Below are 15,069 nucleotides of genomic sequence, written 5' to 3' on the forward strand. Positions count from 1 at the left end.
GATTCTTCCATGTCATATAGAAAAAAACTTTCGAATTGAATAAATGAAAAAAAAATGTTGGTTAATATATGCTATCTTCTATGAGATATCGATAGAAGAATATGGAATGTATTTCCCTCCGAAAATAATTAGGACAGGATCAAAGATATAATCATTAACATGATTATTGGATGGATGTATCTTTGCGAAATCTTTGATAGCTCACGATGGCTAAGTCAGTTTGGCGAAAATATGTTGAAATGTCATTACGTCCTAACTAGAAAAAAAATGAAGATAAGAAATTGCTGGTTAATTACCTGTCTGGATAAACCAAAGCAGTCCAGATATTTTATAAAAAATATATTTCAAACGGATTCGACAGAATATCTCTTGAATTCAAGTCATTCAGGATTTAGTCTTATGAATCTTAGATACATAATCCCATCATAATAAGACATCTACCTGAGAAAAGGCCCATACAATAAACACATCTTTCAAATAATTATAGAATGCTAAACTTTGAAAAGCAAGCCATAAAAATACCTTTGATTTTCTCTCACATAACATGTTGTCCCGTGCGGGTATATAGATACGATAAAGTGATACAATGAAGACCCTTTTTTAATCTCATCTCTGTCATACAATTAATGTCACGTCAATTGCACATTCCAGTAATTAATGTGATTGGTATACTCATCAATCTCGTCATGACGTGTGCAAGGTTTTCATCGGGTTTATAAACACTATCTATTTTGCATCAGATATATAAGTCTAACCCATGTTGCCTCTTCAATGTGAACGATATAAATAGAAAATAACATTTCAGTGAGAAACGTGAGAAAACTCACGAACCCATCCCATTCAGAAACAGTATCCAAGTATACATGGACATAATATAAAGATAACCAAGTATTGATTTCATATGAGCCAACAAAATTCGAAATGACACAATTTATGAGAAAAATAACACACCAAAAAGCCCACTTTAGTTTAGTTTAGATTATAGTATCTGTCGATTAAGGAGTCAGTTTCATCATTATTTTCCCTCCAACTTGGACTAGAGATGTTTTTTACATATAGGTAACAAATCAAATCACATTCTTTTCAAACTGGATACACCGTAAGGCATCACTATTTTGATCAAGCTTTAAAACGCTCTTTAAATATAATTCATAAACAATTCTAATTAGAATTTATCATTAATCGCCTGTGAGTGATATTTGAAATTTTCGTTTTATGTCTATGTAAACTTAAACATGTTTAGACTAACGCTCTCACGCTGAATATGAATATTTTGTGCAACTGACATCGAAACACACATCTCAACGAATCTCAAAATATGTTATGTCCAAGTCTTAATTGAGTGTTACAAAATGTTTATAAAGTCCTTCTTAAAGTACAGAATGGGTAATTTCAATCTGATTACAATATTAGCAGTATATATAAACATATTCAAAAACGGTTCCAGAATAATTTTAGGCATATCTAAAAAAAAAAAAGTGCATAACTTGTACATAATGTTTGTACTGTGCAATCTTAGGTGGGTCCGATGTCTTGATTTTAACCCGTTCAAGCTCGCTTGAGAAAGCAATAAGGAAGCCATCAAACTCGTGATTTTTTCTTGAATTTTTTTACAAGTAATGTCTGTACAATTCAACAGAACCTTTCATCCAGCCTGAAAAGCATATTCTTTTAAACGGTAAGAAAACATATTCTCCACCACCATCAATTTACAATTTTCATGGATATTATACCAATGATATTTTATTTATTGAGTTTAGTGGCACAAGTTATGAGGGACAGATTTCTCTTGGGATGGTGAAAATTTTATCAAGGAATTGATTAAATCTTTCCTTATTGGTCCATTGTAATGGATCAGATTCTTTTGTATTTATGTCAATTATATGAATCAAACAAAAAATTGTATACTCTTTCTCCATCGGGAATTCAGTGATAATGCAACTTTTCCTCAAAGGGAATACAGCTTTAGTCAGGGGCGCCGATCCTCGGGGCACATTGCCCCCACTTTTTGTAGCACTGAAAAAGTGCCCTTTTTTACGCCAGAAAAATGCTCCCTCATGAACGTGTACTGTGCCCCTTTCACCTGAGGAGGACCCGTTTTAGGTGTCACCAAGTGCCCTTTCTCGCATAAGTGTCATTTTTTAAAGCAAAAATGCTCCCTCTCGAACGTGTTATGTGCCCATTTCACCCGAGAAGGCCCCGAGTTATGTGTTAGAAAGAACCCCTTGCCTTCTTGTAAGTGCCCTATCTCGTATCAGTCATCATTTTTTACCCAAGAAAAGTGCCCCTTACGAACGTGTTCTGTGCCCCTTTCACCTGAGAAGAACCCATTTCACGTGTTAACGAGTGGCCCTTTGAAACAAGAAAACAATATTCCCATTTTTATATGTTACTACAAAACTTGTAAAGATAATCCTACCTGCCTTAAGCTTCATGAGTCATGTGAGTGGGGGTAGATAAGCAGTGGTGTGCAGATGGGGTCTCTTGCCCCTCCCCAATATTTCACGAGCAAGAAAAAAAAAGAAAAGGAAAGTGAGAAGATTGAAATAAGATTCTTTTTTTTTTATTTTCAAGTTGTCAAAATCTATCACAAAATTGGATTTTCGTTATAAAAATTACAAAATTTTTGGTCGCCCGCGAATCTTTTAAATTTATGTGACACGACATATTTAGCCCCATCAAGAGTTTTGCCCCATTACGCCACTGTAGATAAGTAATTTTCTTTGTTTTAAGATAGTGCCCTTTTAAAAAGAAAAGGTGCCATTTTTCCTCCCCCCCCCCCCACTTTCAACTTCGCTCCGCTGCCCCTGGCTTTAGTATTCAATGAATACGATTATGAATGTAGGCGAATTTAACAAAATGCTATCTAAAAAAAATAGAATTAGTTAATTTAACTATCTACCTCTGGTGAATACTTAACCCAAGCCAGTGTCGGACAGTCAAAGTTCAAAATATCTCTGCTCAGTTACTGATATACTTCATTGCTCCGCCCTACCCACCAAAACGTTATAAATCTACGCACGCCAGACACATCCACTTTTCTCCAAGGGGTACGATCCATAAAAATCATAGCATCACTCCCCGCGGATGACTGACACAATTAATGGAGAGGGAGAGAGACAGAGGAAGGAAGAGAGACAGAGAAAGAGAGGTGGGCAATGAGGGAAGGGGTGGATATAATCTTGTCATATTGATACGTCAAAGGGGTGAGATGAAATACCGCTATCTATTCTAGTCCAAGTTGAAGTATACTCGTCTACGACTTCCTTCTCATTCGTCAAAAGAATCGAAAGGTTCATCATTCGTATCCATTCTCCATCTCACTATTATCTACAGACTCATCTCTGTCATCAGTTGGTTTTCTACTTTTTGGCTGATCAGTTGGATAATCGCATATCCCCATCATCGCTTCGCAACAAACATTACCTGTCTTTTTTATTATTTTCTGCATCATCAATTCTGGCTTTTACCTGCGATCCTGGAATCTCCGGAGAAGATTTCTTCCAGTAAGAGGTTAGTTCCAGGTTTCTTTATAGTTATTGAAACTGAATTTGGTTTTTCTTGTCTATTTAATTGAAACAGCTGACTTTAATCCTCATTTTATTTATTCATCTATTGAAATGAAAATAACATTAATTGACATGTCATGATAAACTTCATTTAAATAATAATCATTTTTACATTATCAGTATTCCATTACTAATGATTCCTAAAGTTCTTGAGGATTTTTTTTTAATGATACGTGGACGATTAAAGGTTAGAAGAAATATTGTTACCATGTCTACATAATCATGATTATTCAAAGATTTCCTTGCTTTACAAGGTCTATATACATTTTATGTTTAGCATTATTTTGTCCATTTAATGAAATAAAATTGCATTCGTTTGAACTTAAAATTAACCAAGATGTAATCTGTATAGTAAGTTCCATATGATAAAACCATATTTCGAGATTGGAAAAGATTGTATATGCAATTACTGAGCGCAGATATCATTTTTTGATACCAGAATATATTACCACCACCACATAGCAACGAAAACTGCCACCCATAACACTTTCAACAACAGCCAGGAACTTCCAGGAAAACTACAATCTTTACCACCAACAATACCATCTCATCAACCACCGCCATCATCCTCACCAGCATCACCACCACCTCCACCACCTCAAAATTCATAATTTTTGCCCGTTCTCCGTTCATTAGTGCATGATTTTTTTTCCCAAGTAATATCCCTATAAACATCTCATTCTATTTGACCTTTTTAATTTCAACACTGAAGATCTCTAAAAATTCATATGCATTGACAATTTCAATTGATATCTTCAGAAGTGTTATGATTTTATCCAATGAGGTAATTTGTGATTGATAAATCTGCCACATCTATATCAATAATAAGTGTCGATGGAATGTATATAAGACCAAATAAGATAGGCAAGTAACGACTAAATTTCTTAAAACAGCAACGATTTTTTAAAGGAAATTAGGATTAAGGTTTATCATTTTCGTTATAAACATGAATCATCAGTGTAATAGTGTACACACCAACAACCATTTCGAGGAAGGATTCTAACCACCTTTGATAACCAATTGATCGCCTCTTATAGTGGGTTATGAGCGTCAGTTAAAACGAAATGGGAGGGGTTTAAAAATTTAAGTTTTATACCACTGATATAATTTTTTTCTATAAGTTTATGAATTATAACATTTTGAATGAGATAATAAAACCAAATGACCTGGATTGAAACCCTTCAGCAAATTAAAGGTTCCTACAAAATTGGAGGGCGAATCGTTTGCATGGGTGAAGATTTTAAAAATAATTAATATTCGGACTTCAGCTTCGTTTTGGTTTCAAATTTCTACGTTTTATCACAATTTCGTTGAAATATATTAATAGTAAACTCGGGGTGGGTGAAAGAAAACTTGACTTCCTACCATGCCTTTATTGTTACTTCATGACATTTCAGAGTGAAATCAAAATATTTCAAAAGCATTTTAGATATAAATTTAGAACTTCAATTGTTTATTAATTTGCGACAAGTTGTTGGTAAATCAATACGTCGATCTGACCGGTTATTCATATTATGACCTATACATAAGAGGAGCCAATATGATACCAGTGGTGATTTCTTGAGTGCTAAATTTTCTTTGACTAAATTATTTTCCTCTTGGATCGTGTGACAACTGATACAATATCACGCTCCGAGGTATTACAATCCTACGCAGTTTAATTTTGTCCATCATGCGAAGAGTGTTTATTTTCCTCACTCGCATGTTGCTTTGTTTGTTTTAGAAAGGGCCATGATGTTTAGATTTTAAATATTCTAGAAATGACTAAAAAGAATTTTACTTGAAAACAGAAGTTCAGGCCAATACAGCTCACAGGAGATATATATATTAGACATTTTGCCAATCGTCAAGAATTAGGCGGAAACTCTTTCCTCGTTTTAAGGTGGACGTGTGTGGAGTATGTTGAGGTGGAATGTGTGCGTGGGTGCGCGCGCGAAGATGTGTGGTTGTGTGTTTGCGTCTAGTGCGCTTAACTGTACAATTTCCTTTTCGCATATTCACAACTTTATCACATTCGCCCTCTGTATGAGTCTTCAACTAACTTTTCCCTTTTCTCCTTTTTCTATTTAAAAAACACGTTTTTAAGTATTAAGTTTTATGCACTAATTGTGAATCTTTCAAAATTTTATTTTGTTCAATTTATGTCCATTATGATTATCATATTATTCTAACTATTTTTAACATTTAATTCATTTTACAATACCTGATCGCCATACGATTTGTTATATAAGATTATTAAATCAGGAAAAGCGAACATGACAATAAGAATGCATAATTTAATTAGGCTTAGTGGCTCATCCTTTTTTCTGACATCAATTATGCACAATAAATTTTCGATCGTGACATAATGTAGATTACCTTCCCATTTATTCATTATTTCTACCCCCTGACAATATTAAATTGTTAACTCTTTTCTATCAACCACAATCATGTGAATCGAGTTGAGAGAGAGAGAGAGTGGAAGAGAGTCTGTGAATGAGGGGGTGAGATAGCACTAATAATGCGTAAGGCGTAACGCTTGGGTGACGTTACACACGATATAAAGCAGCGTGACTTCTCTTCTCGCAGCAGGTACAAAATCAACCTTTCAAAACAAAAAGCGTCAAGCATAATGATTACCTTTCATAATTTATAATTACATGCATTTGAAAATGGAGATGACGGTGATGTTAATAAATATAGAAGTTTACTACTCCATCCCTAAGAAGGAATGTATGATAATTACTAAAGTGATGATGTTTATTCAAAATCACTTATTTTTCCTCATGTTGAAATTATATTTTCACATTATATTTGAATCAATTAGAGTGGTGTTTTTTTCATTTGGAAACGTTTCCTATTTCAATGATGCAGAATCGGTTTCAAGGAAATAGCAGATCAGATAGTCACATAATGATTAGTATTTTCTCATGAATATAGAGAGTTCTAGGCTATTTATGATAGCTATGGACGTGTAATTACCATCATGTATCTCCGATGGTGTTTAAATATGTTTGAATTTAGACAATTTTTTTAAATAGAAAAGTAGTAAAACCCATAGTAGTCGTGTCGTCGAATTTCAAACATTTTATTACAAATTCGCCGGCCGGATAATTTGGTCAGGGTAGTATGGCAAGGCCCCTCTTACCTGGTTACAACATTTTGTAATGGGTAATGTCTTTATCTTTCCACTCCACACACACATACACACCGGCATGCTCACTCACACAAAATCCCACACACTCTTTACCCACACATTTCAGCTCCATCTTCTTAATTATCACGCCACCTATCGTGTGAAAACAGAATTAAGCGTATACACCGCCGCACAGGTTTATTTTAGAGCATAATTATCATAACTAGCCTTGACATTAAATGGAGTGTGATGATAAGCATAGCTTTTAGGATGATGATTAAGTCATAATTAAGCTTTCTCATGGTTCAGTGAATATTCAGCCATAAAAATAAGCAGACCTCATTTTCAATTGGGTTTAGATTGCCATTTCAGGTTGCAGGATCCATATTAATATCCAAAACAGTAATTTACAAACTTGTATTGACTCACATCACAGCTGACTAGGAGATCTTTAAACAGGTTTTATGTCTTAATTTTCCGTTATGCTTAAAAATTGTGATTTAACAAAATATATCGCATTTTTCACAATGATCCAGATAGAGAATATGATAACGGATTTATTTAAACTTAAACTGTCGTGTGACACTCTATTTTTATGATTTGCCACAGGGCCACGCCACAAAATTTCCCGGGGGGGGGGGGCAAGAGTAATGGTGACTTCATTATTCTGAATGAAAACTGAAAACTAAATGATACTATGATTATATATTATGATTATTATTTAACCCTATATTTACAATTCGCTGCTTTGTTCCGTTTTAAATTTCCACTTAATATACCATTCTCTCTTCATTAGTGATATCACTTCAAAATGTGGCGCCATCCATGTAGGCATGAAATAAGACAACATGAAATATTACATTACTACAAAGCAAATCGTTTGAAAGAAATTATAGGATTTTTAGAATTTCATTTCTTGCTTGACATTATAATGTATCTTTAGAAGGTATGAAAGTTGCATAATGGCAATTGCTTCAGAGAAACAGACAACTGAAGATATGTTTGTTCTTCTTTTTTTTCATGCAGGTTTTGCCGTGGGTGGTTCCCGATGGAGAGTAAACTGTACCCGTCTTCATGCCCTTTATACCTTATGATTGTCGTCGTCGTCATCTCGATCGGTCCACACTGCGTCATCGCCGACTTCCAATGCATCCGATCACAGTGTTTTAATGGTGCACCTACCTTCGAAAATGCCTTACGACTCAAGATGGACACGGTTGAATCTGCGCTTCGTCAGTGCTTCCCATCGTTTAGCTTCACGCCGGGCGTGAGCGACGCTCAAATCGCCGACGCAATTGGTCACCTCAGGAAATGCAACCGGCATGCAGCAACCAACCTGTCTAGATTGGTACAGTCATATCACACGGACTTAGTCTCTGGCTGGCAGAGTTGCTGCAACACCCAATTTTTAGGCAGAAGACGGCGACGACGAAGCCAGGTTGTTGACGGCGACGCTGAAATTATTTTGCAGGAGGGTCGTGAAAAGAGGAGAGCGAGCCTTTTCAGACGGCTTGCAGACCTGGTGGCGAATCAGTCACGAAGATTGCTTGATGATTGAACAATATACGGATGGACTAGAACGATTAAACCTTGTCGTATTGTGATTGTGAATATATTTTTGAAAAGAGAGGCTATACCATAGATACACTATATACATTTTGTGTTGATCTGTGATTGTTTACAAAGTCAATTTTCAGGTTTTTGTCGATATTTTTCCGTCATTGGTTTCAACATAAAACCTTGATGCTATAATGTCAATGAGAAATAGTTCTACACGCTTTTCCTCGTGTCAGGCAGGCTGCCATTTTGGTCACAAACAGCCACGATATCCATCACTGAGCATCTTTGTATATTTTGTTTCCTTGACAGTAAGACTTACCATTGAGGCTTAATACATTACAGGCAAAGGTTTCTGCTCAGCGTAGCTTAATAATGATGTCTAACTAAAAACAAGACAATGCGTCATTATTGTGATTTTGATTACTGATGCTTGGTTCATAGAAGGGATTTAACGTATTGTTCAAGCCTCTCTCCTTCCCTACAAAAAGGGAAATGATGATCATGTGCAATTCAGACTTGATAACGAGTCAAAACTGTTCCAAAGTATAAAGTCAGTGAAAACACTTTAGGATAGAAAATGACAATTCTTCTCTCTATTTATCCACCCTGACACGTACGCTGCTCTTGCTCATGAAATGATATTCAAGATAGTTTTCCATACCAATCACCAAATCTCCTTGTTTTTTCCCCCTTCATTTTAATGACCAAATTATGATATGTGAAAAATATATATATACAGCAATGAACAATTATATTCCTAATGAATGGATGACAAAATATTCAAATACATCTTTGGTTCATATGAGAATAGGTGAAACCTCCGTTTTATATCACATACTAATAGGAAATCGGTCACGAATTGCCACCAAAAAACCCCCCAGACATGACAAAGGTGTGACAGAAACGATTTGCAAAGAAACCAAACTCGAATTAGACTCTGCACAGCTTCTAATCAATGTCGCCGTCATCCCAACGAAACCCACTCCACATCAACTAACGCCACTCATACAAATGAAAATAATGTATTAGTTTTGTAATTAGTATTTCCGTTCAATTATGCGCAGAAGATATGGATAATTTCAAAGCATCTTTTATCTCATCCATTCTCATCCTGCACCTAGTGTTATGAAGGTTGAGTATCTGTTGTGTCAAATTCCAAATATTATATAGCTGTACATACTAAGAAATAAAGGTTTAAAATTGAACCCTGAAAGGTTGATGCAAAATCAGCACCCTATGGGTTCAAAAATTGAACCCTGTGGTTGGGGTTCATTTTTTCACCCTGCGAGTTCAAAATTGCACCCTAAATTTTAAATTGAACCCCTAGGGATGCAGTTTTGAACCCGCAGGGTGCAAAAATAAACCCCAACCGCAGGGTTAAAAAAACCCATAGGGTGCTGATTTTGCATCAACCTTTCGGGGTTCAATTTTGAACCTTTACTTCTTAGTGTGTACAGGCACATCGACGAAATCGACTCAAGACTGACCAATAGAATCACGTTATTTCCATTGACGTCATCTTGGTGTCCGTTTCGTTGGTGCGACTATAGCATAAGTTAGAACATATTGTGTTGACAATTTATTAGTTAGGTCTACATCTTCGACATCATCACTGATTATAGCCTTGATAATAAACTGTGTCAACTTTTTATTAAAATAATATTTGAATGAGTCAACTATCGATGCTTGAAAAATATTAGATTGAACTCAACCTCCATAACGCGACATTTATAATTTTAAGTTTTCTTGTGCATGGCGTCTAACAGACTACTGACACTTTGTCTTTGCCAGCTGTCTTCGGATATCGATTTCTTACTCTAAATAAGTCTCATTCAAAAAATGAAGAATCCATTCATATTGTTCTCCGTTATGATTATATTAGCACACTATTTCGTAGAATATTTAGACGCTTTTATGCCCCAAGTTGTCTTGGAAAGCGTGAGAAAACATAACAATGTCGCATGTCCGTGATGGGATTTGCTATAAATCAAGGCGTGTTAGGCATCAAAAGCAGACGATTTGTGTCAAGCAAACTGACAATCACAACAAAATGTTGATTCGGCTATCTTGTCTTGCTTCAATTACGGCGGAAAAATGGATTCATTTTCACCAGATATAAATCGGGGAGGAATAAAATTGATGAATTTTCATGTGCATGCATGCTCGTGATATTTTCGGTTTAGACATTATGATATTCTGACATTTTAATCATTATGTCTGCTTCTGATGTCCCGCCACGCCCACCCCCAATCATCTCCCATGCTCATTAATTGTTATAGACATTCGTGTAATGTTCATGGAAATGAATTCATTGTAGTTTCTTTAAACGGTAGTGTTGTTAATTCAATAAAAAGGGATAACAATGATTAAGTTTAAAAAAGCGATATATTATATACAATGTGCTATGTATATATCAGGGATATAATGTATAAAACATGAATATTAAAGTTAATATTGATATTCCTGTGTATTTTATATTCGTATCCATGTAGTTGATGCTTCTACAGAGCGCCTATCAGACTTTCGTCCTCAGTAGCAAAAAATAATGATGGTGCTCATCAGGGCTCCGTAACACAAATATTTTGAGACGGATTCCAAATATGGAACAATACCTCTGATTGGTTCCTGGTCAGTGTTTTGAACAAAATCGCATGTCAAAATAAACCTGATTGGCCATTTCCGTTTAGTGAGCGACTGCATACATTAGAACCCTGTGATGTGTGTGATTCATGAAACTCTTTGTTCGGGATTTTCATTGACAAATTCAAAGGACAAGTCCACCCCCCTCCCCCCAAAAAAATGTAAAATAAGAAAGTTATGGCATTTTAAAGTTTCACTTCATTTCACAAAACAATTATATGCACATTTCGGTCGGTATGCAAATGAGATAGTGAGTGACATCACTCACTCACTATTTCTTTTGTATTTTATTCTATTTTCTCGTCATTGTCATGTGAAATGAAGTTTCATTCCTCCCTGAACACGTGGAATTCCATTATTTTAACATTTTGCGCTTCAGGCAAGGAGGTCCTAATCGTCAAATTCGTAAAAATTGAAATATTGTATAATTCAAACAATAAAAAACAAAAGAAATAGTGAGTGAGTGACATCATCGACTCTCTCATTTGGATGTAACTGGTTCGTTCATATAACTATTTGTTAAAAATAAGCGAAACTTTGAAATGTCATAACTTTCTTATTCTACATCCGATTTTTATGAAATTTTCAGCATTGTGCTTGTCTATTGATTCAAATCAACATTTTTCTGAGGTGTTGTTGACCTTTAATGATATAATCGGCTGGAAATCATGTATTTGATTGACTGGGAGCAGATAAGTCAATATCACTCACCAAACAAACTCATAATGAAACGCTTACCTGATGTCATGGGTGTGTTTGTATGGTTTGTGTTTTCTGTTACATCTTCATTGCAATCTCACTTTTCTGACTTAGGTTTAAAAAAAACAAATTGGTGCTGTATTTTCGAATCTTAAACTGAGTTCCCTTGAAGGATATTCATATTTAAGAAAAATCAGAAGCATCCTTATAAAAATTCATCTTTTCCATATCCACATTCACCAAAATTTTAATATTTTCAAAAGACCATATTCACGATGCCCGTGTTCGAACGCCCCCCCCCCTTTTGAACTGTTTCACAAGTAGAATGTACCTACCACTTTTGGGTCGACCCCATTTTACTCCACTTGGATATTCGTACATTATTCTCCATCTGTGGTCATCTTATGTGATTAATTAAGTATGTAGTCTGTCTGTCCTTTATGTACAGCTTGAATAATGTGATAGTGCAAATACAAGAGTGTGGTATTTTGGATGATAGAACTAGAAGAGAGGGAGCAAGAGAGAAAAGAGAGAGAAGGGGAGGGCGGGTGGAGTGAAAGGGCGAAGTATCAGAAATAGTTAAAATTTAGAAAAGATTTAGTATCGGAGCCAACTCGCATACATGGCCATGGCACCCCTCCTCATAGTGGCGTACCGTGGGTAACGTCATTACAGGGCACGATCAAAGAAGCGCGCTCAATATTTTTTTTTTTTTCAGTATCCTTAAAATAAATAGGGAACATTTTAAGAAAAGTTAGTGGGAATTTTACAAAGAGCAATAGGGCCTACGTATTCAACTAATGAAATGAAGCGAGCGCGAAGCGCAAGCTGGAAAATTTTCTATTCAGATCTAAAAATACTTCATTCTACGTACTATTTTATGTGATCATGTCACATATTTCACTAAATCACTATAATATATATATATATATATATATATATATATATATATATATATATATATATATATATATATATATATAAATGATTATAATATTGCGTGCAAGCTCCTTTTTTTCAGTTTGAGACCTGAAACAAAAATAATAAGCACTTCTTAGCATTGTAATCATGAACAAAAGAAGTATCTCACTAATCGAGTATTGCGAGCGCGAAGCGCGAGTTGGATTTTTTGTATTCATAATTGGTAATCATAAATAAAAAAAGAGAGGTATCTTACTGATCATATATTGCGAGCGCGAAGCTCAAGCTGATTTTTCTTTAGTTTGAGACATTACAAAAGGAAAATTATAAGCACTGTAATCATTAACTGGAGAGGTATCTCACTAATCAAATATTGCGAGCGCGAAGCACAAACTGGAGTTTTTATTATTTTCAGAATTGAAAAGGGGACACATTTATTGACTGTGTGTATGAATTCATGAGGTGTATTTTATATTACTAATCAAATAACTTTAGCGCGATTCTGAAAATTGACACTTTATGGATTATTTTTAGGAATTCATGAAGAGCATACGTAACTTATCATTAAAAAAGCACCAAAGCAACAAGAACACAAAGTTTATATTCAGACATAAAATGGGGATTGTTTAAGCCCCTTTAGTAATCATGAAAAAAAATTGTATTGCCTTGAAATGAATATTTGTTATACATTGAATTGGAAAGGGAATGTTTTAAGAGCTACCTACTCATCTTGGACGGTGATTATATTGTATCGCAATAAAAAGTTAATGCTTACACCGGGAAGAGTGAACACATACACCCTAAACTAATTATGTTTTATCAAATTCTGAAGAAAAAAAATGTAGCATTCCCTTTTCCAACTACGATTCTCTTGCTTCACCCTCTTCCTCTCCCTTTCCCTGTTTTTTTTTGTGGCCAACCGAGGGAGGGGGAGCACGTGCCCCCCCCCCCCGAAGTTGCCCCAATGGCTTATGACATGTCTTACGCACACGCAGCTTTCCCCCTATACCAAGAATCCTTCGGAAAATGTTAATGATGATTTTTTTTTTGACAGACAAATCATATCGTTGGCATCCCGCAGGGTGATATATATTTATGTGGGTCAATAATCAGAATTTAATGCAAATTGTGCTTTGTAACCTCCTCGAATATTATCATTTTCTTCATATTCTACCGCTTGATCACCGATCGACCTCTCGTTTCCTATTTATGAGCAATTACCGAGCATTTTAGCCTAATAAAACATGCAAGGCTTGGAGACCAGGGTGCTCAAGAGCCCCCCCCCCCTCCTGCAAGCAAGTGATCGCTATAAAAGACAATCTAAATGGAATATTCCTTTGAAATGACCTTTAAATCCCCACCTCAAGCCTATCTCTGAAAAGTGTTTGTTTCATCTCCAACTACAACATAATTAACAAAATAATGATCAATTTTGACCCGACGAAAGATAAGATGTCTCCAGTAAGCACATTTTATATAGATAAGTCTGCAAAACTTAAAAGCAGGAAAGCTTAAGTTGCAAAATTATTTTACAGAAATCGAGTTATCCACTTAAAATTATTTACTTTATTTTTATCCATACAGGATCAAAAATAGCTTCAAAGGACATAGATTGAAGCTCTTTGGCTCAAACAAAAAAGAACATCTGGTCAGGAACTTATTTTTTCCATTACACTTAAATTTTCAAAAGAAGTTGACAGATTATGATTGCTTGATGATGGTCTCATGATTACTGCTCTAAATGCTTTAGATTCAGTATTTACTTGAGATGCTAGAATGATAAAAACCCGTTTGATCCACACTTTGGTTCCTTTGAAAAGATAAATAGTCAGAATTTTTTTCTTATACACACAGTTTGTGTGCGGATTTAGAGTTTATTTCGTGAATTTATTATTTTTTAGAAGCACTACATTAGCACCCGTAATATCCCTTTTCTCTTTGACTTTTGTGATGAACTAATTCATTTTCATTTTCACTTCGTGTATTTCCATTTCAACCATTACAATGTCTTTTGGCTTCGTACATCTTCATAAAAGCAATGAACATACATCCGAAATTATACGTACAAAAGTATATCATGCAAACACGATGGTAATTAAGGCGACTGCATGCAATAAAAGGCCGAGTTTGTAGAATTCAGCCTTAATAAATACATTCTCATAAATAGGGTATAAACCATGTACAAATTAAACTGTAAAACGAAAAAATAGTGATTTCGGCGTAAAACCAGTTCAATGGACAGTGTAAAATAATATGAAATAGGAAAGAGGAAAAGAGAAAGAGATATATAAATCCCCAGAATCTTGCACAGGCACTTTCCCCAAAAAACATGAAAAAAAATCACTGATAACGAATACATACTTCATTCTAAATTGTATGATTTAAGGATTTACCGTTATTACACCAACATACACCTCTCCAAAAACAACATACACCCCTCCAAAAACAACATACACCCCTCCAAAAACAACATACACCCCTCCAAAAACAACATACACCCCTCCAAAAACAACATACACCCCGGCCTCCAAAAACAACATACACCCCGGCCTCCAAAAACAACAT

At 35.2% G+C, this 15,069-nt stretch overlaps 1 protein-coding gene across 1 annotated transcript; it reads left to right on the top strand.

Annotated features, from left to right (window-relative positions):
* Positions 1-206: 206 nt before the first annotated feature.
* LOC121412039 lies at positions 207-9,103 on the top strand. Its single transcript, XM_041604950.1, has 3 exons — positions 207-214; positions 3,337-3,513; positions 7,711-9,103. The coding sequence occupies exons 1-3, from the start codon at positions 207-209 to the stop codon at positions 8,240-8,242; spliced, it is 717 nt and encodes a 238-aa protein (XP_041460884.1). The 3' UTR covers positions 8,243-9,103.
* The last annotated feature ends 5,966 nt before the right edge of the window (positions 9,104-15,069 follow it).

The sequence above is a fragment of the Lytechinus variegatus genome, chromosome 3, assembly GCF_018143015.1.
Source record: "Lytechinus variegatus isolate NC3 chromosome 3, Lvar_3.0, whole genome shotgun sequence".
Classification (NCBI taxonomy): Eukaryota; Metazoa; Echinodermata; class Echinoidea; order Temnopleuroida; family Toxopneustidae; genus Lytechinus; species Lytechinus variegatus.